The following is a 27,897-nucleotide window of genomic DNA, read 5'->3' as shown; positions in this document are numbered from 1 at the left end:
AGTTTGTTACTGTGAGCTTTGATGCATAGTCAGCGGCCAAAGGCAACCAGCTCTTCACATCCATTTTCCTACACCAAAGCATTTTGAGTGCAGGAAATGTGCACTGTTAAATGGAGCCCTTACTCCCACTGACGTCAACAGCACTAATTTTCAGGCAAGTCTGTGGAGGATGGCAGCCTGGGCCAGGGATGATCAAAGCCCAATTATATCAGCATTTTAATTAGGCGAGATAAGAATTTTTTTATTAAAAAAAGTATTAATGGCATGAAGAGAAGTCAGAACCAAAAACAGCATTAGAAGCCTATGTAACAAACATCTCAGCATTTCACCAAAAGGCAAAGTTTCCTTATCTGAACGATCATATAAATGGATTTTGCTACGAAAAACCAGAAGCGTATCATCACCCACCTACTTCTGAAACTGCCCCCAGGAGGGATAGATGAATAACTGAAAAACGATTTTTGCTGTCTCTAAAAAACTGAGAGTGAAAAAAACCGACAGCTTTTATGCAACCGAGTGTAGCTTTCATACACAAACATATTTCTTCATCATCCATCCCATGCAACAGTAGTTTTATCATGTTTTGACCTTTCTAAAAAAAAATAAAAAATGGAAAAAGTCAGCAGACTTCTTTCTGAACTCTTTTAGATGACTTAAAAGAGGGGTGGACAACCAGCTGTCTCAGGGCCACATACAGCCCTCAGCATAACTACATGTAGCTCTCAGTATTTTGATACCGCAATTTGATGTGGTTTGGCAAGAGGGAGAAAAGGGAGAGGCAGGAAAAGAAAGAGAAGAGAGTTGGCCCCACCCCTTTTGACTTTGATTCTGCCCATCACAGGCTCCAGAACCACCCACTGCTGGGATGTGGGCCCTGCCAGATTACCTCCAAGGAAAAGTGGCCCTCAACATGGAAAAAGGCTCCTCAACCAATCCCAAACACTTCAGAATGTTTTCATAGGCACTGAAATATTTCCAGATTCCCCTAACAGGTTTACCCATCTGTTTAAATGTACCAAAATATTAATTACCCACAGCTTCAACAATAGTACAATGGCAGAAATATGTTTAAAATATATTTTTTTCAGAATTCAAATCAAACTAAATGCTTTTGAAAAGTATTGTCTAATTAGATGTATTTATAAAAGGTAAAAGTAAAGGTACTCCTGACCGTTAGGTCCAGTCGCGGGCGACTCTGGGGTTGCGTGCTTATCTTGCTCTATATGCAGAGGGAACCGCCGTTTGTCCGCAGACAGCTTCCGGGTCATGTGGCCAGCATGGCTAAGCCGCTTCTGGCAAACCAGAGCAGCGCACAGAAACTCCGTTTACCTTCCCTGCCGGAGCGGTACCTATTTATCTACTTGCACTTGACGTGCTTTTGAACTGCTAGGTGGGCAGGAGCTGGGACCAAACAACAGGTGCTCACCCCATCGTGGGGATTCAAACTGCTGACCTTCCGATTGGCAAGCCCTAGGCTCTGTGGTTTAACCCACAGCACCACCCGCATCCCTTAGATGTATTTACAGTTTATATAAATTGTATAATTTGAAAAAATGGCATTATTTTAAATCTGTTCATATTCATATTCTATCAAGAGGAGAGGGAGGGAGAGATGTTTGTGATGGGAACACAACTGTTTCCATCACAAACCAGGCCCAGAATAAATCCATGAACACAGCCATTACCCACACTCCAATTACAAAAGCTAAGCATGTATTATCTGGGAGATGACGATTTAGCTGCTGAGACAATGCTATCTCTCTGCAACAAAAGTGCTATTTGTGCAAATAAGGGGTGGTGGAAACACATACTGACTTCTCAAAATAAGCAGTGTAGTGTAATGGTAAAGACGATGACAAGAGAGACCCAAGTTCAAGGTGCTACTCATCCATGAAACCCACTAGGCACCCTTGAACCACTCCAGCCCACCTCACAGGGTTGCTGTGAGGATTAAGGGTGGAAAAACTACATGCTGATTTTTTTAGTTCCTTACAGGAAGTGCAAAATAATAAGCAACTAAATAAGGCAAGGAAGAAGAAAAGGTGTGGAACCCATTTTTGTGTTTCCAATCACCCCTCAGTTTCATGGTAAGCTTTGACTGCAGCAACCACGGCTACGGGTTCAATTGTTTTGTCTCCCAAGTATATTTTCACACAACATGCATGCAAACAATACCACAATACTACTTCGGCGTGGTGTGTGCTCTATTATTTTTCAAAGAATGCTACTGAACAGAACAAACTGATCACGGATTGCAGGCAGGACATGGAAGAAATCCTACCAATTCGTAAAAGGGACCACCAGACAGAACTGAAGACGTAAGAACAGACCTGCTGCGTCAGGCTAGTGGTCCATCTTGTCCAGCATCCTCTTCTCCTAGTGGCCAACCAAATACCTATGGAAAGCATGCAAGCGTTTGCCTTTGCAAAGGACAACACTATCCATGGCTACCAGCCACGATGGCTATATTCTATCTCCACTGTGAAGGCATTATGCTTCTGAATACCAGTAAGCAGAGTAATGTCGTGCTCATGTCCGGCTTGCAGGCTTCCAACAGACATCTGACTGGCCACGGTGAGAACAAGATGCTGGACTAGCTGAGTCACGGACAGGATCCAGCAAGCTTGTCTTATGGGCTTTTGTTCTTACACCTTGAAAACACCCTCTTCAGATCTTCAGCATCTCCCATCAGATGTCAAGGAAATAAACAACTATCTGACTTTTAGAAGGCATCTGAAGGCAGCCATGTTTAGGGACGTTTTTAATGTCTGAAGTTTCATTATGTTTTTAATGTTCTGTTGAAAGCCGCCTAGAGTGGCTGAGGAAACTCAGCCAGATGGGTGAGGTAAAAATAATAAATTATTATTATTATCATTAGGAGCTGGGGTTTTTATATATATATAGCTCATTTATTAAACTTAAATCTAAAGAGATGTAAGCAGTAATGTGTTTACACAAGTGCATCAGTTATAATCTGCCTGTTTTTTATCTGTGGAGACTCCTAAAACCAGTCATTAAATAACTATCATAATATTAAAAAACTAAAAATATTTTTGGAGGGAGGGAGGGAGTTTTAGAAAACAGACTTTCTACTAGAAGAGGAGTTAGATTTTTTTCTGTTTCCCAATCAGGCTGGCAGATTATTTTCTTCAGCCTCTAGTTTAAAAATAACAAAATCAAACCCTACAAGTGATTAACTATGAAGTAAGTGCATCAATGAAGGATGAGCTAAGAGTATGTTCGGTTTTTTTAAAAACCCCAAGATTTAAAAAAAAAAACCACATACCAGATGGAAGATCATCCAAAGGAAATTCAAATAATCTGGATTTGTAAACAGAGTGTAAATGGAATTCCTCCTGAAATAAGAAACATCTAAATTTAGTAAAGCAATACAAAATAAACTTTCTTGGGACTTTACTCTAGCACCAAAGGGTGTTATTAAATGCCATCTGTTACGAAGTTGAGAAGCATATCTTTCTGATGCAACCTTCTGACAGTTCAGAAACTCAGCTGGAACCTACACAAGAATTCCTAAATTGTTTGCTAAAGAAGGAAAGAACAACTTTGTGAAATATGCTTCCTATAGATAATATCTGCATTCTGCTTACGAAACACTTATCTACTTACTTGCGAAGTGTAGTTGTCTTCCGGCTCAATAAGATATGTGTGATTTCCATCATAGAACATGCCGCTGTTAAGAATTAGGGAAATATCAGACTCACACAATAAAATATACAAGTATGTATGTGTATATATATACATACACATTTTATATAGATATAAAATGATATACTGTGAACTTAATAGCTGGAGTTTTAAAGACAACAAAGTAAAACATTATCAGGAAACACACCACACTCTTGACAATTTCTGTCTGCCTTGCAGGAATTACTACCCAAATCACCTTGAGTTTCAGTTCATTAAACGCATCGATGTGCGGTGCCTCCTGCTTGCCACCAGCAGGCAGCACTGCAACCCAGGGAGAACACCTTGCTTGCCTGAACAGCTGCAGGTACTGGCGTCTTACAGGCACTATATCATTTACTAACTAGAGAGATGCTCTAAGATGGCCTTTCCTTTCTAAGCCTCTGCAACCCTCCATTCTGCAACAGTGTACTCGTGTCTTCTGTGAGCTGATGGAATTAGGGATTTCACTGTGGGGTTCACAAATTCTGCTGTAGTCAATTGCCCCAAAACTGACATTTAGCTGTGGCTGCAAGAGAGGCACACCCCGCAAAAGACAATGCTTCGCTGGACACAGCTAAACTCTCTAGCGTTATGTATCTGATAAAATTCTGTCCTACACCTTTGCATTTTAAAAATCTAAAGCTGGTATGGTGCACCAAATTAAAACACTCTGCTGGGATAGCTCAGTGCGACTCCTTAAACTCAGTGTTGTGGGTTCGAGCCCTACGCTGCATTGCAGGGGGTTGGACTAGATGACCCGTGGGGTCCCTTCCAACTCTATGTTGCTATGATTCTATTTTTTTCCCCCAAGCGTGGCATGGACAATATGGCACAAACCCCACATACACCTGCATATGTGGTAATGGTGGATAGGTGACTTGTCGGATATTCTCACAAAGCTAGCACAGCCCCAGTTTGGCTGACAGCTAGTACCCTCCCTTAATATACTGAGGTGGGACTGAGGAGGGTGCTCAGGAGCCCACAAGATGAAATCAGCAAAGGGCCATCCTATCTGATGTGGTCTAACTCTTTCTGCGAGTGGCCTGAAGGAGGCGGTATAGGGCCACAATACAGTTGGGAAGGCCTAGCTGCCCAACAACACATGCAAGTCTTCCATCTTGGCTTCCTTCTGTTTTTAGGATGGATATGATATATTATTAACATTCAGCAGCTGAAAGAAATAGACAAGTATACTGCGGATTTATGTCTTCACAAATCATCAGGTCTGGAAAGTTGGACCAAAATGCTCAGAGTCAAAACCAAGATGAATGGAAAGTGTCACTGTAAGTCACAAGCTAACAAGACGAAATCAGCAAGGAACCGTCAAGCAGTCCCACTATGACGGGGCCTGCCATCGTCTGGTAGGCAAAGCAAGCATCACGGATAATGGTCTAAGAGCCGATATATGTCTGGGAACTAGGCAAGTTCGCTGTTCTGGACAGGTCCGCACTTCTTCTGAAGGAGCAGGTGTGTAGCTTGGGGGTCCTCCTGGATACACCTCTGTCACCAGAGCCCCAAGTGTCCTCTGTGGCTAGGAGTGCCTTTTGCTAGCTCTGTCTAGTTTGCCAGCTATGGCCATTCCTGGAAAAGGATACCCTGACCACTGTAGTTCCTGTGTTAGTAACCTCAAGGCTGGAGTAGATGATCTGTTTGGGGCTGCCCTCGGACTTGGTTTACAAGCTGTGGCTTATGCAGAATATTGCAGCTGGACTGCTGGTGGGGGCAAAGGATGTGAGGCCATTGTTAAAACATCTGTGTGCTCCATTCATCTACTCCTGAGGCAGGTTCAGGATTCTTGTATTTTGTAATTTACAAAGCCCTGAACAATTTAGACCCAGGATACCTTAGGGACTGTCTGAACCCTTATATCCCAGATTGGTCATCTGCAGGAACATCAGTGGTTATCCCCTGGGGTAGTGAGGCTGATTTAACATCACAGTGAAACCCAGCCTTTATTGGCCCATTCCTAAGGAATGCAAGAGAGATTCAGCAGGTGCCTTCTGTAGTAACCTTCAAACGTTTGCTGAAAACTTTTCTTCACTGACAGGCAAACACAGACAATTACGAAGCAAACATTTTTCCGTAATAGCTAGCTGGTGATCAGTTTGAATTTGTGTTGTGTGATTGTTGCAAACCACTTTGGTTTCTTTTAAATGAAATTGAAGTATGCAATTTTTATATATAAATAAATAATACATCTTACTATTAAAGGAAGTCATGCAGCCAAACCCTGCAGACTGCATTAAAAAGATACTATTTTTAGGCTGATGTTCAGCATGTAACCTGAGCTCAGCACGTAACGTGGCCCAGTCTCAAGTCCTGATTATTGCAAAAGAAAAAAGAAGAAGCCACATATTTTTATTACTCGGGGTGGGGTGGGGTTGACAAACTAAAAAGAAAAGTCAGTCTTGCAAATACACATATAATAATTTTTTTAAAAGTACTGAGCAATAAATCAATGAAGATCCCATAAGGTAAGTGCAGACCTTTCAGGGAAATTGAATGATGACAAAGAATTGTGAGGTAAGAGCTTTCTATTTAGAAGCAATCTCTTACCACAGGATGATCCCTCAGGCCTGATGTTGTATCATATGTAGATCAAATATAGAGAAACAGACCAATAAGGACACTGCGCCTAGAACGTTTCAAATGTGTTGAATACACTATCTCAGTAATCTCCACAGGTAACCTGTGAGGGAGGCCAGTACTCCCCCCTCCCACAATACTACAGAGGGACGGCGGTTGGAGGGGGTGAAGGCTTTGAGGCAGTGGCTTGCCTAAGCCCACTTTGTGAGTTCATGGCTCAGGAGAGAGCTGAACAGGTTCAAAGTGCAGTCTCTGAGCCACTATACCAGGGGTGATCGATCTGGTGGCCTTCAGCTGTTTCTCAACTCTGAAGACGCCGTTCTAGTTGGGGCTGATAAAGCTGTGGCTCCGTCTAGCCTTCCTGATTAGTATTTATATCTTTTATTTATTTCTCACATACACACACACACACACACACACACACACACACTTGACTACAACAGAAAATCTTGAAGCGGTTTTTAGTAGCCACCAGTTGGGTTTTTCCGCCATATATTTGTCTAATCCTCTTTAAGACACCGACTTGGCTATAGGTATCTACCATATTTTCTCGAGTCCAATGTGCCATCGAATCTAATGTGCACCTCAATTTTCAGAACCTTGAAACAAAAAAGGGTATCTGCTGGTGAATGCAAATGTGCCATTGGATCTAATGCGCACCTTGATTTTCACAAAGTCATTCGGCCAGAAAAGGTGCGCTAACGTTAGATTCGAGTAAACACAGTATTTATCACAAGCTGGTTGTTGAGCTGGTATCTAACACAGCTAATGCAGCATGGACTGAGCGCAAAACGGCTCATTCAGCAATCAAGATAAATGTAAGTTGCTTCCAAAACTACAAGTATTTCCAATTTGGCCCATTTAAAAACAACAACAACAAACAAGTAGTAGGATGAATAGAATGATGGACATGTTTGCATCAGAAGCTGCCTTATACTGAGTCATATAATTGGTCTATTTAGCTCAGTATTGCTTACCCTGGGGTAGTGAAGTCCTTTTTGGCCCAAGAGCTGCAATTCACTGTTTGGACAAGCCTTCAAGGGTCACAAGCCAGTAGTGAGTGTGGTCCTCTATTTGTGCCTGTGCCACATGCTACCTGCCACCTGTCACACACATACACACACACACACACCCTCTCTCTCTCTCTCTCTCTCACACACACACACACACACACACACACAAACACAAACACACACACAGAGGCATCACACATACATGGACATACTTGCAGAGAAAACACACATAGAGCACCGATCTGCAGAAGGTAGATTTCCTTCCTGTTGAAATCCAACAATGGAGAAGGAAGTCATTCTCTCCTATCTTCTAATTCATTTCTGAAAAGTGGAGAGAGGCATTTCTCTACCATTGCAGCACCGGTCTGGGTAGGAAGAGCTCTTCACTCAGCCAAGCACTATGAACTGCGGTAAAATGCACCACCCAACACACTCACTCATTCTCTCTCTCTCTCTCTCTCGGGTCCTCTCCTCCCTTTGGCACACCACCATCAGTACTGATAGTAGGTTGAAGCTCTCCAGAAGCTGGAAGGAGTGCTCCAGTTTGCTCCAATGTTTGCCAGGACAGCTCAGTAAACACTGGAGATGCCCGTCACTCCTGGAGCCCTCTGACCTGCAATCAATGGCAACATGCAAGAGGAGAAAGATGCACTTTCTTCAGCACCCTTGTCACTACTGCAGGTGGTGCTGCCACTGATGGTAATTTGGGTCTGGGGCTGCCAGGCCACGGCAAAGCACGCGCTCTACAGAGCTTGTGCTACAAAGTTCACCCACCTTTTCCCCCCCAAGTTAGCTATTTGCATACAACATCTTAGACAAACTTACTGAAGTCCATGGCAGGTTGACAGGGCAACAAACGATTCTGAATTCCCTCGGATGTGACCTTGGTAATAACAGTGCTCCCCGCCCTGCAATTAGAAACAGAGACTTTTGAGTTCACAACGCTATACACACACACACACACACACACACACACACACAGCAGTGTTTCTCAAAACAACACAAGTCAGCCAGGTTGAAGTAAATGAGAGAAGGATAGTCATACCTATTCCTACCTTTGCTGATACAGTAGGTGAACTAGGTTTCATTCTCTCGTGATTCACTCTGACTTTACACGTATTACAATCAGAGTGAACGTTCAAGGTTGGCTGAATGTGGATCTCGGATTGTCTACATCCACCAAAATGTGGACGTTCAGCCTATGATATATATATATATATATCTACACACACACACACGCAAGCATATTACTCTATGAAGTACATTGGTAGAATATATCTAGAACAGCTGGCCAGTGTTGGAACCAGTACTACAAGACAAAAATCGCTTATTACTTATCAGCAATAAACGTAACTAACAGGAGATTCGGAAAAGTAATATAGGCACAAACTCACATACCAACTTACGCATATAACCATGTTTACGCGGGTTACCGATAAATAGATTGGCTTTCCCTCGCTTGGTCTGCTGCCCATTTCCTCTTGCTGGTCCTTTATTCCTGAACTGCCTTCTAGAAGCTCCTCTTTTCCAGGAATCCTTTGGACCATCCCTCTAATATTTTCTTATATGCACAATTGTAATTAACTCAAAGCATGTGTGATTGAAGTCGTGCTCATTTCTCCCCATGCAACAGTCTCAGGTCTAGCTAGGGGTGAGTGGGTGGGTGGTTGTTGTAGCGTGACACATCCCATTTTAAAACTCATCTGCAGTAAACTAATTTCAATCTGCTATAAACATTGGTATATATGACCAATCATAGGAAGGAAGGAAAATAGCAAAAATTAATAAAATGCATTTTTTCTGTTTGGATCGAAACTGGTTTGGGAGGGGAAATAATAATAATAATAATAATAATAATAATAATAATAATAATAATTTATACCCTGACCTCCCCAGCCAAAACTGGGCTCAGAGTGGCTAACATATTACCATAAAATCAAGCAATCAATTAAAATACATCCTAAAATCAAATCAGACTCAAAGTGAAATCCAATCAGATGGCAAATTAGGGATGGGGACCTTAAATGCTCACCAGGCCTAACAGTTTATACTGATCTTATATGAGCCTGTGAGCAAAGTTCGGAGGCCACTTTCATGCAAGTTCTTATAAGGAGAGAGGGGGAGTCAGACTGGACCCCGGCCAAAGGCCTGTTGGAACAGCTCTGTCTTGCAGGCCCTGCGGAAAGATGTCTTGTGGGAGAGCATTCCACCAGGCAGGGGCCACAGCCGAAAAGGCCTTGGCCCTGGTCGAGGCCAGTCTAATCTCCTTGAGGCCTGGGACCTCCAAGATGTTATCATTTAAAGCATCAAAACAGAGCACTTCGTAAGAAACAGCAGGACAGGTACAGAACAGACACGGATTGTGGTCAACGTCATGTAGCCGGAGTGCACTGGTGCAGGGCAAGCAGGAGTGTGTATACAGCCTAAGTAAGAGTAAACCCATTAAAATCAAAGAACAAGTTAGTCAATAATAACTTAATGTTTCAATGGGTCAACTATGAATATGACTCAAGTCTGATACGATCTTGGCTGCGAGTCCTGGAAGACCTGCTCCCTGCCTTGGGAGGGTGGAGCCCTGACTGACTCCAGCTACAAAAGCTGAGGCTGCTGTAGAAACTCTTGGGTTGGTAAATTGTTTAGGGGACGTTGTTCTTATTGAGATTATTTTTTGTATCTTTATTTTTAGATCTTGTTGTGATTTAATGTGGAAATTGTTTGATTTGGTTGTGTAGCCTTCGATGTGTTTTATTTATTGTTTACTGTTCTTGTTATATTTGTAATTACATGGGGTTTTTTCCCATGTTGGTAAGCTTCCTTGAGCTTTTAACTATGTTAAGACAACTTACAAATAAAATGATGTATGTCTGAAATCACCTCCTGCCTCCTGCGTATCTCAAATTCCAGCAAACAAGTAACTTGGAGAAGCTGGCTCCCAGCCACTGAACTAACACAGCACTCCCAGGTAGCAATAAAATGTCATTCCGCTCAGTTCCCATTTAGACATCCTTCAACCACTTGCTAGCCCGAGGGTAGAGGAGACAAAATCAGTGACATTATTTGCTAGTCACAGTTTTGCCTTTCCTTGGTCAAGCTAATGAGTTCTGAATTATTTGCAAAATGCCAACTGATGATTAACCTTTTCTTCAGCAGGCAGCCATTCCAAGGTCACTGGGTTTAGAAAATCACTACCCTCAGCATGTAGCTAAATCTAATTACCAATTACTGAAGCGTCCACAAGATTAAGTCAGTAGCAAGATAGTGCATTGCTTCCAAGTTTTAGGTATGTTCTTTGCTGAGCCAGTCGGTGTTGGTGGGTGTGCATGGCGTGTGAGGAAGAGGAAGCAAACACAAAATGGTGCTTGGCCACAAGCACAACTGTGGCACTTGAGGAAAAAACAGTGGTTAAGTATGGTATGAAATCAAAATCAAATAAGTGTTGGAAATGTAAAGAGAAAGAAGGTTATTTTTATCATATGTGGTGGTCTTGTAGTAAGGTTAAAGCTTACTGGGAAATGATATATAATGAACTGAAAAATATGTTTAAAACAATGTTTGTAAAGAAAACCAGAAGCTTTCCTTTTGGGGATTATAGGGACAGAGCTACTCAAACTGTATAGAAATTTATTCATATATGCGACATGAATGTTGCAAGCGGCAAGAATGTTACTTACCCAAAAATGGAAAGAAGAAGTCCCAGCGAAAGAAGAATGGATACAAAAACTTATGGAATATGCAGAAATGGCAAAATAAGAAATCAAGATAAACTTTTTATAAAAGAGTGGAAATGCTTTATTGAATATTTACAATAAGTTGTAGACAGATAAGAACAATGGCAGGATTATAAGAGTTTTATAAGTGTATACAGTAGTACCTCGGGTTACAGACGCTTCAGGTTACAGACTCCGCTAACCCAGAAATAGTACCTCTGGTTAAGAATTTTGCTTCAGGATGAGAACAGAAATTGTGTGGCGGCGGCATGGCAGCAGCGGCAGGCCCCGTTAGCTAAAGTGGTACCTCAGGTTAAGAACAATTTCAGGTTAAGAATGGACCTCCAGAACAAATTATGTTCTTAACCCGAGGTACCACTGTATATTTAAAGCAGATGAATAAATGAGTAAATTAAGTTAATTTGGAATATGAAGAAAATATAAAAAATAAATTTAAGGAACCGCAGAAAGAGGAGGAAGTCGAGTTTTGAAATAATAAAATGATTGTAAAATTATCAAAATGTATAAAACTGAAAATCATAAATAAAACAAAATAAGAAAGAAAGAAAGAAAACACAACTCACCAGCAAAATGCTGGTATAAAAAGAAGCTTCGGCACTGAGATATGTTAGGGCAGGGGTGGGGAAGATGGTGTCCTCCAGACTCCAACTCCGCCCCAGCCAATGGTCAAGGATGATGGGAGACATAGTCCAACATCGTCAGGAAGGCCACCGGTGTCCCTTCCCCAACTTAGTGTAGACAATGTTGGGATGGACCAATAGTCTGACTCTATATGAAGCAGCAGAGTGTGTTTCTTTGTATGTGTGCAAGCAAACTGCCCACAACCTTTCTCTTACAGCTCCCTGCCCAATGCATTTCCTTCTAAAGCATTCTTAAACAGTGTAAGTCCTTTTCCAAACTCCTGCGGGCGTAGAGAGGGTGGAAGTGGCTTGGGGAAAGGACTAAGACACACACACACAGAGAGAGAGAGAGTCTCTTTGTTCTAAATAAGACCTATGCCAAGGCTTCCTTCTTTTGTAGAAAAAACTCCCCGGGTTTTCATACATGCAATTGATCATGTAGTTCTGCCCTTTTTGGCCTGTCTCCTAGGCATGTGCCTTTTGCCACTGTGGGAGCAAAAGCATGAATCTGACTCTGGGCAACTGAGATGATTAAGGGTATGGAAACTTATGAGGAACAGTTGAAGGAATTGGGCAAGTTTAACCTGGAACTGAGGAGACGGAGAGGAGTTATACTAGCCATCTTCAAATATCTAAAGGGCTGCCTCATGGAGGATGGAGCAAGCTTGTTTTCTCCTGCTCCAGAAGGCAGGACTCAAAATGAATGGATTCAAGTTACAAGAAAGGAGACTAAACATCAGGAAGAACCTTCTGACAGTAAGAGCTGTTCGACAGTGGAATGGACTCCTTTGAGAGGTGATCTCTTCATCTCCATCATCTTCATCGTGATTGGGTGGCTCCTGTGGACCAATCAGACTGCTGCATTCTGGATCCTATTGTTCTAGGACCAATCAGACTGCTGCATTCTGAATCCTATTGTTCTAGGACCAATTAGACTGCTGCATTTTGGATCCTATTCAACTCAGTACGTAACAGTTGTTGTTGTTGTTAATTTTATCATTTGTACCCCACCCATCTGACTGGGTTGCCCCAGCCACTCTGGACAGCTTCCAACATATATAAAAGCAGAGGTTTGGATGGGCATCTGTCATGAATGCTTTAGTTGAGATTCCTGCATTGCAAGAGAGTTGGACTAGATGAACCTTGGCGTCCCTTCCAACTCTACAGTTATATGATTCTGACTCCTACCGGTCTAATAGGGCACAGAAAAATGGTCCCCAGCTTTCTTGCCTTTTTGTCCTCTCTTAGGCGACACTCAAAGCCAGTTCCTTCATCTTTACAGGGAAGCAATTAAGAGGCCGCTTTCCTAGCAGATGCTGCCACGTCTCCTTGGCCAGATGTCAGTGAGCAGCAGGGCACATGCGGCATCTTCCCATGCCCTGAGGCTCGAAGTGTGAAGCGGCGTGACCTCCCTTCACCTTCTTGCCTCTTTCCCAGGGCCGAGTGTTGTCTGTAGTTTTGAGCTGTCGGTTCATTATTTTAAGGCCAATGTTCAGAACAGCGATCGTGACCTTTATGGAAGACTTTAGAACTTTTCGAATAACACCCCCTGCCCAACCATGGGTATTGACCATGCTGTCTGGGACTGATGGGAGTCTTAACAAGATCGGGAGGATCACGTATGGTCCATCCCTGTTCTGCAAAGGCTGGCAGCCTGGGAGATGGCCAGGGTTGAAAGCCAGGGTTTTCTGCCACCGAGCTACAGCCATTCCCATTCTCCAAATCATTTCCTCCCAAAGAGGCCCAATTGTTTTAAGTGCTCAAATGTAATGTGTAGTTCTGACCAAGGAGTTCATCTGCCACCTGCTCTGCTGAAACTTCTGGTTTCTTATGAGTAGCACTTTCAAACCGGCAACAACTACTATAATCTAGAGGGTGCACACTCACTGCTTTTTAATTAATGAGTCCTCTTTGCTTTGACTGCATCAATGTGATATTTGAGAGCCAGGCTCAAGGCCTACAGCTAAACTTAAGCCAAATCTGCATCTGAGATCTGATGCTGGAAAACCATCTGCAATTGCAGCTTTTCAAGAATGTATGCCAATAATAAAAACGAAACTTTCTAGAGAAATGGAAAAGATGGACTAGTGTTTCAAAGAGCACGGCATTCTGTGTGTGTGTGTGTGTGTGTGTGTGTGTGTGTGTTGTCCCACTTAAAATGGATATTTCAGCTGCATTATAGAAATATTTAAAAGTCACTGAGTTATGAACTGGGTCAGTGGCTCTAGAAATTAGGTGAGCAAGGCAAGCTATTTTTAGTGACTGCTGTAGACCACAGAGAATGTCCTGAATGAGTGGTATTCACCAGATGGCCTTGGGAGTAGCATACGTCCTGCTGTTGTTTACAGCTTTCTGCCCTTCTTGCCAGCTTCCTTTCCCTAATTTCTTAAATTGTGGTTGTGGCACAGGTTTCCTTCAGGTCTGTAATCCTGAGCTCCTTAGCTTGTGCCACATAACACTCATTCTGCACTTGCAAGAAATCAGTTCCTTAGCGTGGCAGCACCAACTCTCTGAAACTCCCTGCCTGTTGGGCAGCCGATTTTCAGGAGGACAGTCCACAGGGGATTACGATTTACAGTGTCGAAGGCCTTAGTCAGGTCAAGAAACGCCATATACAGGGGTTGGTTTTGCTCTCTGCATTTTTCCTGAAGCTCTTGAGCAGTGAAAATCATGTACGCTGTCTCCCTAGAAGGCTGAAAACCATTTAGGGATTCAGGAAGAGTAGCCTCGGATATAGTTAGAAGACGGTTTACTAAGATCCTTGCAAGAATTTTGCTGGCCACAGCTAATAAAGATAGCAATCCGTTCTGTCATCTTTTTTTATTATTTAAAGGTGCAAATTTTGGCATCCCTAAAGTCTGCTGGGATCTCCTCTCTCTCCCAGATTTTTTTGATGAGCTTGTGAAGTTGCTGTGTAAATTCAATTCTGCCCACTTTGAAGACTTTGACAAGTCCTCTGGCTTTGTTGTTTTTCATTTGGTTAATAGCTGTACACAACTCTCCCAAATTTGGAGATACTGCAAGCTCATCTCTAATTTGTTTTTGCAGAATTTGAGAGAGGACCTCAGCAGCTATGGGGGAGGTTGCGGTTAAGGAGATGCTAGTAATGTTCTTTCCAGAGCAGTGCAATAGCTTCTTTAGCTTTTAGAAGTGTGGCACCATCTGTTGAGCGTAGGGGGCATATGCCACAATTATTGGCCCATAGATGGTCTTTGTGGCTTTCTATACTTACACACTTATCATCATATGTATGTGCTGATCTCTCCACATGAGCCTATGTAACTAATCAATCCAGTATGAAGACAATCATGAAAAAGCAAAGCTAGTGTATAGCAACACTAAGTAAAAACACAGCAGGACAAAAAGCAGCCAAAACTGTGAAGCCTTCTCACCTGTCAACAGAAGGGCAACAGAGATGGGGCCAGGCGGGACTCCCTGGAATGGGACTTCCAAGGCCTGAAGAGGGGATAAGCAATTGACAGGCGGCGGCAAGGCAGCAGCTCCCTTTGTGAGGAATGTTACAAACATGTGCACTTGGGCTTGAGGGCACAAAATCTGAAGTAATTTCCTTTCCTTAGCATTTAAAGGAATCACGATTTAGCTTTAGCATTACAAACTGCATTTTATTAAGCCCCTCCACGAACACATCTCCTAGATTTAAAAGAGGCCCCTGGCAACTTTGTAGTGAATATCACTGACCTACATAAAGGAAGCATTTCTGCTCTTTTCTTGTTGCACAGTATCTTCTTGCAAGTATCAAGACTCTGCATTCCTCAATGGAACGTCAGTGTGAAGCAGAAGGAAAATGTGCCCGTTCCCTTAAAAAGTTCTGCAGGAGCAAATATTTGATTGAAGAAAGGAACTGACGAAAAAGGCCTTAGAGCACGAAAAATGCAAAAATGGCACGTAAACAGTGGGAGAAAAGGCTAGTAATCCCAGGAGTCTTTGCACCAACCTTTGAGGGCTGTGGAGAGTTGGAGTTTGAGAAAAGAGGTTTGGAGGGGGCAATTGTGGTGGAATTTGGCAGATTTTTGGCAGAATTTGGTGGCTTTTTGGAATACTTTTTGAGGTGGAACTAAAGGATGAGAAACCTAAGATGGCAAATACCACAGCAACGACTGCATGCTGCTTCTCCTGTTTATCCCATCTTCCTTTCCTTGGTTGCTTCCACAATGAGAAATTTTATCTTGTAAGCTCCTCAGGGCAGGGACCTATCCTCTTGAATTCTGTAAAGCAGTATGCCTCCTGATGATGCTATAGACATAGGTGTGTGTATTAGTTTATACATATTAATTCTGATATATTAATAATCAATAATGATGACAATGGGTGGTATCCAAACAACTCATTCTGTCACTTCAAGGATTTCTGCTTCTGCAACAGAACTTTCTTCCCCTGCATACACCCTACACCCTCCCAAATCTGCTCTGGAGGGTTGAGAGGAAACCCCAAACAGATTTAGGGGCAGATGACAGGTGTGTCCGTCCCACTGTGCAAGCAGGAAACCTGGCACAGATGGAACAAGTTAGATGCACACTGCCCGTAATAGTTAAGCAGTAAACCTTGATGCTACCATGATTGGGCAAAAGAGGAATAATGAAAACAGAGAAGACCAAGCGATTTGGGTTTCTGATCCTTTACACCTAAACATCAAGTGCAGCTCTGACACTGACAGTTCCTGCTGCTTTTTACACCCTTTTCATGAAGTAGAAATTAATAAGGCATTGTCTATAAACACACATTTTGAAAGTACTATAGAGGACAGCTAGTTTAGTTCCTCACATCTACGGAGGAGAATGCATTTTACCACATCGCCTACAGGAGCTGTTGATGTATCACAACCTATTCATAGTCTAGGAATCTTCTCAGATTCAAGGTGACTGGGAAGCAGAACAGCAACGGTAAAAATTATGTAAGCAGCTAAGAATGTGTTGCAAGAACAAGCCAAGGAGTTCTCAGCAAACCATCTTCTACCATAGTGCATCCATCTAGGCTTAGGGAAAAGGAACAGGAAGCTGCCATGAACATTGAGCGAGGCCATCAGCCCAACTACGTCAGCATTACCTACCCGGATTGGCAGCCGCTCTGCAAGGGTTTCAGACGTGGTGATGGCAGAGATTCTACATGCAAAGCACACTTTCTACTACTTGCTATAGCCAAAGAGGACATTTGCATTTCTTGGGAGACAATTCACACATGACTGAATTCCTCCATGAGCTACACCCCAATGTAAGGAAATATTTATTAATTATTAGAGGTATTCCCTTGCACCTTCCTCCAAAGGAACCCTGGGCAGCAAATGTGCAACCTACAAGTAATTTGCCAACTCTGGCAATTACATGCATTTGAATTTTGTTGCACCTTTCACACTATATATGCCCCCATCGCAGCATCCCAGAAGATACGCACACAATATGCACATAGGCCTGTTAACCACCAATATGACTGTCTACCTAGGAGTATGTCAAAAAGGTACTTTTTTTGCATTTTGTCACATCTGGCACCAAAGTGGCAATTCCTGCCATTTAGTACATTGTTTGAATACAGTCAGAACCATTAGCCAAGGCTGTAGCATTTGGATCTTGTTTCTGATAGATGGATGAACAGAATGTCCAAGGGGGGGGGCGGAGTGAGTGTGTTGTTTTTAAGAAACAGCAGGGAACAGATCTGAATACTTAACAGGAAAGGGGACTGGTGCAGATTATTCAGACCAGCAGCCCTTTTATCTCGGTGGCAATCCCAATGACAGAATGATAATCAAAGTGAGATAAAAGGCCACAGTGATCTGCTGTAACTGTATGTTGGGAGTCTGGAAGAATCCCAGATTGCCTAAAGGAAAGAACAATAATATATCATGGAGGGGTAGAGGGGGTGGAGGGGGCTTCTGTTTCTCTAGTACCTCTTCCCACCTAAACCACAGCCAGTGCCACTGGTTTCAGTCCTGACAGCTTAGCGTGAGAGCAGGTTTGCCAGTCAACAAGGAAATCTGGTATTCTGAAGATGCAGCTTTTCAGTATCCTTGCATGCATCTCAATTGCTGGTGCTAAAATAAATCTTAGAGCCTGCAAAAACAGCTTGTTACCATTCCCGCAGCTGCACAACAACCCAAAGGCATGTTTTCTCGATCTCACCTTGTCTCATATGAATGCAATTGAAGAGTGATGTCATCTCTTCCATGGCAAAACCAACTGCCCCTCATTTGCCAAATTATGTTGCAGTGTGAATTGGGCTTGTGGCCCTGGGCAGAATTACTGGTTGTCTTGGCAAATGTGTGTTCCTAAACCCATGTTTCCTCAAGTGATGTGACTGCAGGGGAGGGGGATTTGTGGGGGAAAGACTGGACATCTGCTGATTGCCCCTGCAACACCCCACCCAAAAATTTTTTTTTCCTCCAGCCTTTATCTCCAATCTAAGAAGCTGCATGGGGAAAAGGCAGTCAAACAAAGCTTGGGAGAATAAATGGGCGAAGCTAGCAGCTCTTTAATACACAAGAACTGAAATAGGCACCTTGTTGTATACATATGTGATTCGGTTTACAAATTCTATACCGGGCAGCCCAAACAACTGGATTGTTTAAAAATGGTGCAAAAACAATGTGCCCCTTATATAACTTATTTTTGTCGTCTTTCCCGTAACTGGTTTTTTTAAGCAGGTTATTGAAATGCATCGAACAATCCTTTGTAGTTTTGTTTTTGATACTCTTGTGTTGTGGCTGACTTATTTTTGGAAGAAGCCTTCATCTAAAAATGGAGTCAAAAGATACAGCAAAACAATAATCCCATTGTTCTGTTGCACAGCATCATCACAATGGTGCAGAAAGTCTGGGCTCATTTGACCCAAGATCAGACTCCAGATTTTCAAAACAAAAACAAACATTGCTCACTCGCTCTTTCATTCGGGCTCACAAAGTGCCCTTGCTGGGATTTTTCATGGATTGGCCAACAACAACAAAAATAAACAAAGGTTTTCCAAGCCTCCGCCATTCTGAGGCACTCATACAAATCTGGGAGCCAGGGGGTGAACCTGTGGCCCTCCCAGTGTTGCTGGACTACAACTCCCATCATCCCCACTAGCTGCCCCCTAGCAGTGCTTTAGTCATAATTATCTGGATTGAGCTTCGCTCTCACCCAGACCATTACTGAGGCAAGACAACAATCCAGCACATCCACTGCCTCACCTGCAAATGTAAAGAAGTAGAGCTGTGTGCCATCAACATATTGCTGACAAAATAGTCTTAAGTGCTCTCTCCCCTTTTAGTTTCTTCCTGCCAAGCCTCTCTTGTTAGTTTCCATTTGGTTCTCCCTAAAGCCAGCTTCCAATGCAAAAGTGTATTTTGGCTGTCACGTACGAGCAATTAGTGAATGAGAATTATTGGAGGAGGAGGAGGAGATCCACCTAACTTTTGAATTCAGAAATGCTCTTTAAGTGCAGAATTAAAGGACACATTGCACAATATATGGCAGCTGCATTGAATTAGATCAACAGCCCCTTCTTCATTGCAAATCATGGTGGAAGCGGCTCTAAAACAGAGAAAAGCGCAGGGACCAAGAGCACTTTCAGACCACCTGTTTATAGAGCATTCATAGGTAGGAAGGAATGATGACTGGATATTTAATGAGCCTTCATTCTGATTTGTCTGCGGGGAGGTCAGACAATGTGGCATCAAAGCAAGTCTCAACCTACTGCATTTTCCCACTGCTTTCCTTATTGAAACAAGTCCAGTCTTCTGGGGAGGTGGGTTTGCTGCACAATACCTTCCAATCAACCACAGTTTCACAAAATGATTTCTGCACAAAATGTGACTCAATCCCACCACAAAATAGCCACTGCTTGGAAGCTCCCTAACTGAGCATACATACACAAACTGCCAAAAGAACTGTGAAGCAATGAAATTTGATCTTTGAAATTCTAACCGGGCAACCCTGGGAGAAATTTAGTTGCACGTGCAAAACTTTTTGTAGTGTTTGTCTCCCTAAAGGAGGAAATGGACGGAAAGAGAATAAACTGATTTCTTGCGTCACTTGAATTGAGTGCAGCTATAGCTTTAGTCGGCAGTGACAGATGTAACAAGAAAGCATAAGGAGACTAACTAAATCCACACAATGGTAAACCAAATGAGAACCAGCTGCATTGTAATTTCTTTCCTTCAGGTTTAATTCAGGTGAGGAACTATACCGATTTATATATATATTAGTAATTTTGCACTGATTTTCCTGTGCATTTCTGTAATATCTCCTTTAAGTTGTCTGCCGTTGCTTCAGTTTTTTGTACAGATCTTTTTAATATATTATGTGGTATAGTTATTAAATAATCAAAATCAAAGAATAAAATAGTTAGAATCAGGCATTCATTGATGGGCTTTAAAAAACAAATAAGGTGAGCTGAAAGCATGCAAGAGAGTGCCTACACTTTCTGTATTTTCAAGAGGGACTTTTCTGCAACAGCAGAGTAGTTTCCACGGACCTGAAGAGGGTCTTATGTGGGACCTCCCACAAGGAGGCTTCCCCACTACACAAAAGTCATCCTCAAACCTGCAGAAGGTGATGGGGACAGAAGGCGGAGCTAGCATGCTTGTCTACTCTCTCCCCTCCTCATCAGCTTAGTTAAGCCTGGCAGTGAGTACCTGAATAGGGCCAGTGGATGTCCTTAATCAGCACCCTGATGAGACAATGGACTGGATGAGGGCCAATAAACTGAGGTTCTGGAGATGACTGAGCTTCCCCCTAAGCGATCAAGTTCACAGTCTGAGAGATGCTCATTGATCCTGCCGTGTCGCTTGAGGCAGAAATGGCCTCATCTTTAATCAGGTTAGGATAATATACCAGCTGCAATCCTATAAGGGGCTTTAAATTTCATGCAGAGAAACTGACGCATATGCCACCTCCCTCTTCCCATCAGGAACAGCCCAAAACTGCTGTGAGGACAGTCCCCCATAGTGACCCCAGCACATAATAGGGGGATGGAGTCAGAATGGAAAGAGCACCTCCAATCTCCCCCATGCCTTATAAAATTTTATTGCTCTGCCACTGGCTTTATAGCCACAAATGACTCCACATTTATTATTAAAAGTCTTGAGCATTCCTATACCGTGTCTGCCACGAAAACTGCCAAAATGCATTGCATTGTCTTTAAACTATGCTAAAGAGGTACAGTATTCTAATATTAGAATGCCTTGAAGAATCAGAACCTAATTTGGTAAAAAAAAGAGAGAGAGAGACTTGCTAGTGATCCAAAGTGTTTAGATTTTCACCTTTTATGTATAATGCCCGACAGAGAGAAACAGATGCCCATTCCTGTTCTTTCTTAGCGTCAGATTTTCATAAGCTGTATTCCTAACAGGGACTCTCCTTAAATGTATTACTGAATGGATCCCTACTTAAAACACACATCTTTCCAAAGGCTGGAGAGGCATAACTGGCATTCATGGCTGCCCCAACTCTTCCTTTCTTGGGGGAAGAAGCCCAGAGCTCGGGGGGGGGGGGGGGTTCAATCCCCAGCATCTCCAGGTGGAGATGGGAGTGCCCCCTGCCTGAAACTCCAGAGAGCTGCTGCCAGTCAAATGTAGACAATATTGAGGTACATAGACCAGTGGTCTGACTCAATATAAGGCAGCTCCCTATGCCCCCTGCCTCCACAGCAGTCGCCTTTCAGCTACTGCCACTTCTTAAATCCTGGCATCTCACTGTTGCCACAAAGGAGGCTTTCTCTCTGCCAATTTCACTACCCCTCTTCCCCAAACCCACTACCAACCCCACTATTATAGTCAATGGTAAGTTGTTAACACACCTGTGTTAATAAGAGACATTGCCTTGGTCTCTTGACCTGAGTGTCCTATTTTCACTGCTGCATTGTTTAAGGCAATTTTGTGTGTGTGCATATTTTAATCACCAATCTTTAAAGGGCAGTGGTCAGAGTGTTGGGCCCGGAAGAAGAGGGTTCAAACCCTCACTCACGGTGTAAGCTCACTGAGTGATCCTTGGACTAGTCACTGTCTCCCATCCAAATGTACCTCAAAGGGGAGTTGTAAGGATAGCATGGGGGGAGAGGAGAGAACCATGTAACACCCCCTTGAGCTCCTTGGAGGAAAGGTGGGATATAAATGTAATAATAATAATCATTTTAAGGTTTGTGCAACTGGTTTATCTTCTTTATAAACCACACAGAAGTCTATTTATGCATTAAGCAGTATACTACTACTACTACTACTACTAGTACTACTACTACTAATAATAATAATAATACCACCACCAACAACAACAACAATAAAGTAAAAGTGGTGAAGCAGAACCTACAGAAGTTGTAGCCTCAATAGCCAAAGCCGAGATGAGCCCACACACTGCTGTGCAGCCACAAGATGTGGCATTGTGCTGCAACTTGGATCTCCTTCGGGTGCCTCCTCCTTGAGAGGTGCGGAGGGTGGCAACACGAGAACGGGTCTTCTCTGCAGTGGCTATCCATCTGTGGAATGCTCTCCCCAGGAAAGTTCGCCTGGCACCTTCATTATACACCTTTAGGTGCCAGGCAAAAACGTTCCTTCTTAACCAGGCCTTTGGTTGACCTGATTGACATCCTATGCCAGGCTTCCTCAGCCTCGGCCCTCCAGATGTTTTTGGCCTACAACTCCCATGATCCCTAGCTAGCAGAACCAGTGGTCAGGGATGATGGGAATTGGAGTCTCAAAACATCTGGAGGGCCAAGGTTGGGGAAGCCTGTCCTGTGCCCCTTTAAAATGTGGCTCTTTTTGGGGGGGGTGTTATTGGGTTAATATTATTATGATGATTTTATATACTGTGATATTTTCTTTGAACTGCCCTGAGACCTCCAGGTATAAGGGCGGTATATAAATTCAATCAATAAATAAGTATTTTTGCGCCCCATCCTAAGTGCTCCATGTCTGATAATAATATTGTTCTTCTGAACTGTGGCATCCATAATACCAAGCGCAGAGACTCTGAAGAGGCAGTAAAAATGCCTGCAAACTAGCAATGTGGAAATGGGAATGAGTGGAGAACTAGATCTTTGCCACTGCACTGAATGGGCATCCTCAGATTACTATTTTGTTCTACAGAAGCTAAAAAAGAAAAGAAAAAACACACTAGCAGCTAAAATGAAAACTGTACTGTTTTCAGTTTCTTGTTTTTGTTTTGTCCTGATATTTTATGATATGGCAGTATAAAAGTAACTTAACAAAACAAAACAACAACGTAACATACATGGAGAAGTTGCGGAGAGGGTGGTCAGATGCTGAGGAGAAATAGATCAGAGAGCCGGAGGACCCCAGGAAGGGTCCCAGAGGGTTAGGGGAGGAGGAATCTGACCCAGAGGAGAGGCTCAGTAGGCTGTGGGGGGTGGGTAGAAGCCTGAATCCTGGAGAAGGGCATAACAGGTTGTCCTGTGACAGTGGAGACCCCACATCCAATGCCACCAGCCACAGAGCTGCCTTCGTTGGTCCTCCCTGTTAGCGAAGAGCCACACCTTTCTAAGGAGTCACTGAGAGAAATGTCAAATGTTGCTATGGCTCCAACTCTGTGCCCAGTTCCAAGGATCTGGCAGGAACAAATCTCACGGAGCCAGCCTTTATGGAGATCACTTCTCATTTGTATGCAAAAAAATAAAAAGACCAGACCACTGGGTGGAAAAGCTTTCCTTCCTGCTATTAATTGCTGTTACCTGAGGGTGTAAGATGTGGGGAAAGCCAGTGTGTATAATACAGCTTCCACCTGCAGGCTGCTTAGAGTATAGCAGCAATCAGCAAAGTCCTGACAGCCACGACTTCATCACAGGCACAATTCTGACAGAATTACAAAACACAGGTGCCTTGCTTTATAATACTGAGCCAAATAAAAACAAGCTTTTGAACTGGGGTGAGGAACCCTGGGCCTGGGGGTCGAAAGCAGCTTTCCAGGCCTCTTTGTCTGGAACTTTCCTCTGGCCGCACCCCTCACTGATCTTGCTCTAAGCCAGTTATAGGGAAGCTGTGGCCCCTCACAGCCTCTTGGACTCCAACTCCCATCAGCCCCAGCAAGCAAGGCCAATGGGCAGGGATGCTGGGAGATGAAGTCCCACTCCTGCTGTGAGCTCTCCTCAAACGTGTCTTGGTGGGAATGTGCCTTTGAACTGCCTTCTGCTTGCCTGGATGGAGAGAAGCATACATGGGCAGAAAGCTCTGTCATCTGTGGGGCTGGAATGTGCAATGGCAAGAGCCCATCCCCCCTTTGGGTCCCCATCCCTGCTTTGGAAGACTGAAATGTGGCTTGGTTGTTTTATAACTCGGCTCCCAATCTGTGTTCCCCCACCAGCACCATCTGCAGCCAAGTTAAGACAGCTTAATCGCATCGCATGCAGCAAGATGAAAAGATATTCATAACAAAAATGCCAGGGTGCAAGTCCTTACTTTTACTTCCACCATCTTTCCGCCGTGTTCAATGTGCCTCTCGAGGTATTCTGAAGACAGCAGATCACTGAAAAGAGAGGCAAGGGGTGCTCCGTTATACGACATTTCCTCAGCATGTAAACACCGGCGTTTAAAAAGCAAATACTTTTTTCTCAAATGTTCCTACACACACACACACAAAAAATGCTTGACAGTTAGCTCCAGCAAAGCTACATTCAAAATGTGTTGTTTTTCATAAAAGTAGCTATGCTGAAAAGGGGTTAAAAACCAGTGACCTAAGAGATGAAGATAGCAGACAACCCAAACCCCAAATGGATGTATCAAACCTAAAAAAAATAAAAATAAAAAATACAGTAAAACAAACACTACAAAACAATGACTCGTTTCTTTTCTAACTCAAGCATTTCAGTGTTTCTATGTATAACTATATAATAATATGAGCCTCTAAGTTTCAGGTACACTCCCATTATTTTTGTCATTGCTGTAACAATTACAATTCTTTCCGATAAAAACATACTAATTTTAGCAAGTAAGTATAGAAAGCAAGATGGCTCCAATGGATTTTCACCTTACTTAAAGCAGTAGTTAAATATCATTTTTCATAGGGAGATTGAGCATTTCATGTGGCAGTGTGGGAGAAATCAATGAACTATTTGTTCACACTGTTTATTTGTTTTAAGAGCTATGAAATGAGGAGCTGTTTCTGACAAGTCCACACATTTTGAAGTGATCTTTCTGTTTGTCCCAAGGAAAGATTCTGCTTATAGAATTCTCAGTTATACATACAGAAAAGGTAGCAACAAGTGCAGATATCTGATAAATTCCAGAGCAAGGGCAACTAATTCTGTAGCATCAGTAACCAGCTCCATGCTACGCAGTGCTATCCTTCCATTCTACCTGCCGCTGAGTTGCTAAATTGAAAGTTTGGTGGTACTAATATGAACACAATGTATATAGCCCAAAAAACTCTGTTTGGCCACTGTCGTTTTAGCATGTAATAAACATTGCAAGATCCAACGATTTAATGTTAAGAGGGGGTGAAAACACTAGTGTAAATGAAAAGCTTTCCTTTACCAACTTTTTAATTAGAGAAAAGGTGGGGAACCTTAGGTCAAGAGGCCAAATGAGTCTACATAGAGTTGGAAGGGACCCCAAGCGCCATCTCATCCAATGCCCAGCAATGCAGGAATCTCAACTACAGCATCCATGACAGATGGCCACCCAATCTCTGCTTAAAAACCTCCAAGGAAAGAGAGCCCACAACCTCCCAAGGGAGTCCGTTTCACTGTCAAACAGCTCTTACTGTCAGAAAATTCTTCCTGATGTTCAGTCGGAATCTCCTTTCATGTAGCTTGAAGTGACCAGTTCAGGTCCTAGCCTACAGAGCAGGAGAAAACAAACTTGCTCCAATACTCCATCTTCCATATGACAGCCCTTGAGATATTTGAAGATGCCTATCATATCTCCTCTCAGTCTCCTCTTTACCAGCCAAACATGCCCAACTCTCTCAACCACTGATCACTTGGTTTCCGGACCCTTGATCAACTCCTCTGCACATTTTCCAGCTAGTCAACATTCCTATTAAACTATGGCACCCAGAAATGGACACAGTACTCCAGATGTGCTCTGACCAAGGCAGCACTATTAATTCCCTTGATCCACCAGAAACTACACTTCTGTTAATGAAGCCTAGGATAGCATTAGCTTTTCTGCTGCTGCATCATACAGTTGACTCATGACACAATTCTCATTTAGAAAACCCACCAGGAAAGCCAACTTCTATCTACAAGAAGTCATGTTCAGAGACATATCCAACACATACATTTAAAAAGCAAAACAAAATTTGACCACACCCTAAGGAAGAGCAATTTATCATTCAAAAGTCTGGTGGCATAAAAAAAGGGTTTTGCCTGGCACCAGAATGCATTTATACCTTGCTTGAGCATCAGGAATATATTTGAGGGCTAGCTATAACTAGTTTTGCCAATTTCTGGCTGTGTTGATGAAAACCAAACAACAGAACAGGCTTGCATTCCATACAAATTTAAAGCTGTAATCCTGTACACACTTTCTTAGGAGCAGGCCCCCACTGAATTTAGGAAGACTTACACACCTCAGGAGGCATGCATAGGATTGTCCTGCAAATGCTTTATTTTAGTGCCGCTGACGGCTTGTTTACTGATACAAAACAGAGAGTGCAGAACTCCCACCTCACTTGGAAACCATCCTCTTAACGTTGCTGAGAGTAAAGAAGAATTTTATGAATCAAATAAAAGTATTTCTAGAACACGTTGCCAAAGTTTTATGGCTCTTCTTTGCAAACACCACCACATCATACCAAACTGGGGTGGGAACTGATTTGTGGGGAAGGGCCGTAGCTCAGTGCTGGAGCACATGTTTTGAATACGGAAAGCTCCATGCTCAGTTCCTGGCACCTCCTGCTAGGTCTGGGAAATATTCCTGCATGAAAGCCTGGAGAACGGCTGCCCGTTGGATATAGACAATACTAAGCTAGATGGGCCAATAGTCTGAAATCAGTATAAAAGCAGCTTTCTGTGTTCAATAGGAGCATTATTTGTTTTTAACAAGATGCAGGCTAATGTTTCCCAGCGTGGAACGACAAAAGCCCAGTTTTTAATAAATACTGCAAACATCTTGCAAAGATTTATGGGAGACCTAACAAAAATGCAAGCCACTAACATAAGGCAAACAGCAGTAGGAGTTTTAATGTGGCAAAACCGAATCGTATGCCACACATGCCATTTTTGCTATACTTAAAGGGCATAGCCTTTTGTTACAAGGAAATAATTGGCTTTTATTAACCTTCACGGTGCAAACAAAAAATCTAAGCAAATGCACAAGAATTGGCACTTGCCCTTGTGGCATAAAAGCACAGATTTGCTTTTGCAACGAAATAATTTGCATTTGAACGGTGACAAATAGCATGCTTCTTTTATGTCCCTTGAAATCGGAATAGTGTTGCTTGACAGCAGGACTACCCTGAAATCCTGCTAGCTTGAAAGTGGTGGTAGTGAAGGAGGAGGCAACATATATATTAAGGTGCAACAGCTCTAAACCAACTTTAGGCTCACAGGCAGACATTTTTGGTTAAAACAAGAATAGCATAAAAGGAATCAATGCAGAACAGCCAGGTAGTCAGATTTCTTGGAAATCTAGAACAATCCTGTTGGGGATAGCTTTTCTGGGTGTGTCATGAAAACGGGACGGGGAGGGTGTCATTTGGACCCTACTGATTCAAGGATGCCCTAACGCACCCTGTTGTGGCATTTGCCTGTTCGTTTAGAGCCTGTCTGTACAGGGGGGAAAGAAAAGGTTAAAATGTAGACCAATCGGAAAGCTGGAGGCGGAGCCTACATGTGTATAAAAAGGCTTAGCCCGAGGCTTGTTAGAGTTGTTGGTGGGTAGTTGGTTGGTTTTAGTGGGTTGGCTGGTTGGGAAAGGCAGTGGGAGAAGCAGTTGTCAGGCAGTTGGAAATAGAGAGACAGTTAGGGCAGTGGGTTCTTGAGTGAGGGGAGGTGGAAGAGATAAAGGTAAAGGGACCCCTGACCATTAGGTCCAGTCATGACCGATTCTGGGGTTGCGGCACTCATCTCGCTTTATTGGCCAAGGGAGCCGGCGTACAGCTTCCAGGTCATGTGGCCGGCATGACTAAGCCACTTCTGGCAAACCAGAGAAGCGCACGGAAACGCTGTTTACCTTCCCGCAGGAGCGGTACCTATTTATTTACTTGCACTTTTTGGCGTGCTTTCAAACTGCTAGGTTGGCAGGAGCAGGGACCGAGCAACGGGAGCTCACCACGTCGTGGGGATTCGAACCGCCAACCTTCTGATCAGCAAGTCCTAGGCTCT

The 27,897-nt window shown here is 43.1% G+C and overlaps 1 protein-coding gene across 12 annotated transcripts in view; it reads right to left on the bottom strand.

The window, feature by feature from the left end:
* ADAM22 (ADAM metallopeptidase domain 22) overlaps window positions 1–27,897 on the bottom strand; it is a 125,195-nt gene that overhangs the window by 52,732 nt on the left and 44,566 nt on the right. For all 12 annotated transcript variants that reach the window (XM_080975185.1, XM_080975180.1, XM_080975187.1 and 9 more), the window contains exons 4-7: window positions 24,029–24,095; window positions 8,112–8,194; window positions 3,628–3,691; window positions 3,287–3,356 (exon numbers count right to left, since the gene is read on the bottom strand). In XM_080975185.1, the coding sequence (XP_080831311.1) occupies window positions 3,287–3,356; window positions 3,628–3,691; window positions 8,112–8,194; window positions 24,029–24,095 (284 nt within the window). The remainder of the gene's footprint in view (window positions 1–3,286; window positions 3,357–3,627; window positions 3,692–8,111; window positions 8,195–24,028; window positions 24,096–27,897) is intronic.

This window comes from Podarcis pityusensis (genome assembly GCF_964106645.2).
Source record: "Podarcis pityusensis genome assembly, chromosome: 12".
Taxonomy (NCBI): domain Eukaryota; kingdom Metazoa; phylum Chordata; class Lepidosauria; order Squamata; family Lacertidae; genus Podarcis; species Podarcis pityusensis.
This window is presented reverse-complemented; position numbering and strand designations above follow the sequence as displayed.